The sequence below is a fragment of the Onychomys torridus genome, chromosome 21 (genome assembly GCF_903995425.1).
Source record: "Onychomys torridus chromosome 21, mOncTor1.1, whole genome shotgun sequence".
In the NCBI taxonomy this organism is placed as follows: domain Eukaryota; kingdom Metazoa; phylum Chordata; class Mammalia; order Rodentia; family Cricetidae; genus Onychomys; species Onychomys torridus.
The window spans coordinates 942,217-947,365 of record NC_050463.1 but is presented as its reverse complement, the minus strand read 5'-3'; the positions used below and the strand labels follow the sequence as shown (position 1 = coordinate 947,365).

At 63.1% G+C, this 5,149-nt stretch overlaps 1 protein-coding gene across 1 annotated transcript; it reads right to left on the bottom strand.

Moving 5' to 3' along the window:
• Positions 1-651: 651 nt before the first annotated feature.
• On the bottom strand, positions 652-4,839 carry LOC118571362 (follistatin-related protein 3). The gene is made up of 5 exons (XM_036170301.1): positions 4,727-4,839; positions 3,377-3,562; positions 1,882-2,097; positions 797-1,024; positions 652-712 (listed from the first exon to the last, which is right to left on the bottom strand). Exons 1-5 carry the CDS (start codon positions 4,821-4,823, stop codon positions 669-671), a joined length of 771 nt encoding a protein of 256 aa, XP_036026194.1. The 5' UTR covers positions 4,824-4,839; the 3' UTR covers positions 652-668.
• Between the last annotated feature and the right edge of the window lie 310 nt (positions 4,840-5,149).

Below are 5,149 nucleotides of genomic sequence, written 5' to 3'. Positions count from 1 at the left end.
GCTGGGAAAGCACTCTAACTGCTGCGCCACAGCTCCCCCTTCTTCTTGGTCTCCTTCAAGGCACACGTGGGTAATTTTGAGTGGCAGCTGTCAGAGTGAAGGGTACCACCCCAAACAGTACCTGGCTGATGTCACCACCTGCTACCGGGCTCGGTGATGAATGGCGCTGGCTGGGCCCTGGGTAAGAGCTGATTCTGGTGTCCACAGACTCCCCAGTCAGCCAGGTTCCCACCGGGTCCCACTCTAAGTGGAGTCAACAGGGAGGAACCCAGTGTTTCGGGATGACGCTGCCTGCCTCCCCCCCATCTGAGGCCCGGAGGCCCCGTGGGAACAGCAGTTGAGGAGGACACAGCTACCATCGACTGTGCCCTGAGACTCAGCTCCAGCCTAGAAAGCAGGCGGAGAGATCAAGGCAGGGGTCCCCATGAAGCCGCCCTCCCTGGGCAGCAGGTGTCTGGGGTCCTCACTTGATCCCAGTACCTGGTGATGGCACATACCAACTCTGATAAAAATCTCCCTTCAGTCCTTTGTGATACGTGCTCAGGATCCTAGGGGATCCACAAGTGGTTCCAGGCCAGGTTTGGGGAACGTCCACATGACATAAATTAGAATCTTTTCTGTGACAATAAATAAAATTGGGACGGCCTCAAAACACCAGCTGCTGCAGCTCACAGGAAGTTCTCTTCCTCCTCTGGCGGTACTTTGGGGGCACCTGCAGGGATGGAGGGAGAGGCGACATTGAGGCACGCACCACCCCTTCCTTGGTGGACCGATGCCCAGGCCGACCGAGTCTCACCTGTGCAGATGCCCGGGTGTCGAACCCCAATGGAGCGGCCCAGGAAGCAGGTGGCCTGGCGCAGGTGACAGGAGGAGATATAGGTAACGTTGTTGTTGCCACAGAGCTCCTGGCCGGGGCTGGAAGGCACCGGGCAGGGCGCAGCGCGACACACCACGCAGTGCGCGCTGCCAGTCTGGTCCACAAGGCACGACTGGGGGCGCGGGCACACTACGTGAGAGCAGGACTCTGTGGGCCCGAGAGAGGGCGGGTCAGGCGCTGCATGGCGTCTCCTCCCCGAGAGTCCGGCCACCCCCAGACTAGGACCCCACCCGCAGGCCCCATCCTAGGGATAAAACCCGCGCCGCCCCTCCTCAGGCCCCGCCCCTCCTCAGGCCCCGCCCCCAGGCCCTAGAGCCAATCCCCACCCCGGCTCCGCTAAGCCCCGCCCTCAGGACCACGGCCCCACTCAGCTGTCAAACCCTGCCCCATGCTACCAAGCTCCACCCACCAGGTGGCCTTCATGGCTACACCCACGTGCCCCCGCCGCCCATCACGAGCCTCTTCCCGTGGCTGCGCAGCTTCTCCCGCGCGTCAGCACTTGTGAGGGCAGGCTGGCCCGCAGCGCTGCGGAACGCTCCGTGCTGCCGCGCACAGCCCTGTCCCCAGACACGCCTGAGAGTTGTAGCTATCGCGGGGCTCGGGCTCCCACCTGATCTGACCCACAGCCTTGCAGAGACCGGCCCCTCCCTCAGGCCCCGCCCCCTAGCGGTGGCAATCCCCAATATCGGCAGAGTGCGGCCGGCGTGGCCACGCCCCCACAGAGCCTGTTTACCAACATTTGGCCCTGACTTCGTTGAGGCCACGCCCCCATAGGTCCCGCCCCTTCCAGGCCGTGCCCACCTCTCCCCGGCCCCCTCTACTGTAGGCTCCGCCCCGCTTAGCCACGCCTCCATTAGGCCCCGCCCCTCCCTGTCCTGTGGGTCGCGCCCCGGCCTCACATCTCCCTAGCCCCGCCCTCACCCTAGCCCCGCCCCCAGGCCCTGCTTTCACCTTCTGTGGCCCCGCCTCTCGGCGGCCCCGCCTCTCCACGCCGCGTCCCTTACTTTGGCAGCGGCCCGGGTACATGACGCGCAGGTCAGGGTGTCCGCGGCAGCGCGCGGCGCGCAGCTCGCACTCGTCCCGGTAGGTGGCGCCATCAGAGCCGCAGACCTGCAAGCCCGCGGGAAGCCCCGCGCAGTCGGGTGCGCACTCGCAGTGTGGACGGCCCCCCACCATGCGGCACGCCTTGCCGGGGCCGCACTCCACTCCGTCGCAGGAATCTGGGGACACAGGACGCGCGCAGGTGGGTTTCGCACGTGCCACTGGAGTCCAGGCTCACCCTAGTGCACAACTACTGAGTGCATGTGCCTTGACGGTTCCCAAACTAGCCTGCCCTAAGAGGCTCGACTAGACGAAGTCTTGTGTTGGGTTGCCCCGCACTCTTTATTTTGTTCTTTTGAGACAGGGTCTCCTGTAGCCCAGGCTGGCCTTGAACTCCTGATCCTCGACTTCCCAAATGCTGGGAATCTGGGCCTGCACCACCAGTCCTGGCCACGTGTCCCTTTTAATATGTTGTTCAGCCACCATTTTACAGATGGGGAAACTGAGGCTGTTACAGCTCTGAGTACAGGAGGACCCCCAAACATCCTAGCTTGAGAACGTCATGCTAGAATCAGAACGGACACCCCTCCCTCTCTGGTCTCCGTTTCCCGGTGTGAAAGGGCTGCAGAGACCCACATTACAGGGCCACGCCTGGGCACCCCACAGGGACCACCCACCCGCACGCACACCTGGAACTGACCCTCCAGCCAACTTCAGGAAATCTAAGATCTAAAGGGAGGGGCAAACTCCCATCCCGGGTACCCAGGGACACAGGAGGCTGGGGAAGGCAGCCGTAAGCCCTCACACCAGGCCAGGAGTTTCTGGGTATCTGCTCTCTTCCCAGAAGCTAGGGGTGGGGTCTGGAGGAGGGCGTGCGGCACTGGACACAGCCAGAATGACCTGACATTAATCCTGTCCCACGGGCCAGCGCAGGCACCTGGGCTGGCCCTTCAGGTCTGCAGCCTGGCCTCCTGGAAAAGCTGCCTGATGGCGCCCCACCCTCCTAGAGACCACCCCGCCCCAGTGCACTCTTCCTTGTGGGAGCCACCCAGCAAACTCCTAATCATCTCCCAATACCCTACATCTAATGCCCATATTCTCCACGTCCTTCCCCAGCAAGCACTTCCTCCAGGTCCTTGCTGGTCAGCCCCGATCCCAGAGAGACCAGGGGTACCCTTGACCAGTGCTTCCTCCAAGGCAGGGGGTGTCTGGACTGTCACTGTTCTCAGCAGGGACTGGGGGGAGGCATTCTCAGAATAAGGCACAGATACCTCAGGCATATTAACCATGTAAAACCGGCGGTACTCGGGCCGGGCGGCGTGTGGGTGGCAATGGAGACAGTGCCCTGGGTGTCGGGGCAGGAAGCAAGGCTAAGTTCATCTCCACCAGGTAGGGTAGGGTGCAGGTTGGGGCTCTCTGAGGCTCCTGTCCACCCACCGCAGGACCCCGACTCCTCACCTTTGCACGGGAGGCAGTGGACGAGGCCCAGGAAGCCCAGCAGGCTGATTTTATTGCCTGGGTGAGTGGAGTTGGACCAGGCCGTGTGGATGTTGCTGGAAGCGCAGCACTCCTCTCGGCTGACGCCCGTCTTCAACACCAGGCTGCAGGTGGCCTCTCTGTCCTGCTGGAGCCAGCACACACCGCCTATGCCACAGGAGGAGTTGGAGGGTGACTCCAGACCCCCATCTCTACCGATGAATTATTCTGTGTATGCTCTCTGTGTAGCAAACTCCTAGCCAACCCCCAACACCCCAGGCCTAATGCCCCCTCCAACTGAGAGCTGTCCATAGCCGTCATGGATAGATATCCTGTCCCCCTACTCAGGAAGACAGGACAGAAAGCCACAGTTTTGGTCCTGACTCGGCTCCGTGGGGAGCCCTCCTCCTCTGAGCCGCACCCCAGTGCTCCACCACCAGCTCCCGCCCGGCCTCCGGGCCTGAGAACTGGCACCCTGCCCGGCCCCTTCAAATGCCAGGCACTCGGCATGTGAGGGTCTGTGGGCCTGCACTGGCTTCCCGCCTCTGCCCTCTGTCTAGACAGTGCCCAGGGCAGCCGAGCCCCGGCCTGCAGCCCCCCCTCGCCGGAGCTGCCTCTTACTCACTCCAACTGGGGAAACATTCCCTCTGCGTGAGCTCACTCCCCTGGGAAGGGACGGGGGACGCGGCCCTAGGGGAGGGGGCTCGGCTCCCTTGGAGGCCAGCAGCCCTGCGGGGCGGGGTAGAGGCTGGAACGCAGAACCCAGCTTTCTTCACCCTTAAATGGGGACAGCCCGCATCCCCCGTATCAGAACTCATCCGTGCTCAGGAGACACTACTGAACGCCGTCCACGAACTGGGCCCCCACCTCGGCAAACACTTTTCAGAACGGGAAACTGAGGCTGGCTAGCGCTCTCCAAGCCCAGATGCAGGTATACCATTCCAACAGAGACATTCCAAGGAATCCTGAAACCCTCTACCCAGATGGCATTAGCAGGTCTAGCCACCCAGAGATGTCTCTCTAAAAGAGATGTCTCTCTAAAGGAGCCACCCACCAGTGTCACTTACGATGTTCATGACCCCGAGCCTCAGTTTACCCATCCTAAAGACGGGGATGGAAAAAGTACCCACAACTTTGGGTTCTGTGGACTCATGGGAAAGCAGGTAAACAATAAGGGCGTAATAAATAAATGTCAGTCCTCCCTTGAGGCCGGGGGCGTGGAGCACCCCACTCGCCCACCCAGCCAGAGCGCACCCCAGACATCCCCCTGCCGCATTCCACAGGCCACGTGGGTGGCCCGCTCGCCCGCCCCTTCCGCCCAGCCCCACTCACCGGGCGCGGAATCCCCCGAGCCCATCACGGCGCCCACGGATCCCACCGCCCAGACCAGGGCTCCCCAAAGCAGCGGCCACAGTGCCCCAGGACGCATGGCGAGTGTGGGGCAGCAGCGGGGACTCAGGGAGTGGCGGGCGCCTCGGCCTATAAAAGCCCAAGGCGGGCGGGGCCGGCGGCGGGCGGGGCGGGGCGCGGCGGGACGGACGTGTCCCCTAGGCGCAGGGCCCGGGCCTGCGCGGGGGTGGCCGCCGGGGGCAGGCCCTATCCCATCTGGGAACCAGACAGCTGTCTAGGAAGAGCAGCCCACAGTGGGGTCGGGTCACAGACTGTGGCCCAGGGGCATGTTCTTGGAGGTGACTAAGGTGGACACCTCCAGGTGTCCGTGTTCCTCTGGGGTCTCCACCTGGAGTGTCTGGAAGT

Bases quoted from the DNA above. Each gene is read 5' to 3' on its own strand.
- LOC118571362 (XM_036170301.1), bottom strand. From the start codon at position 4,823: ATGCGTCCTGGGGCACTGTGGCCGCTGCTTTGGGGAGCCCTGGTCTGG. The intron at 2,098-3,376 runs GTGAGGAGTCGG...CTGTGTCCCCAG, and splicing joins CCACTGCCTCCCGTGCAAAG to ATTCCTGCGACGGAGTGGAG. The intron at 1,025-1,881 runs GTAAGGGACGCG...TCGGGCCCACAG, and splicing joins GTACCCGGGCCGCTGCCAAA to AGTCCTGCTCTCACGTAGTG.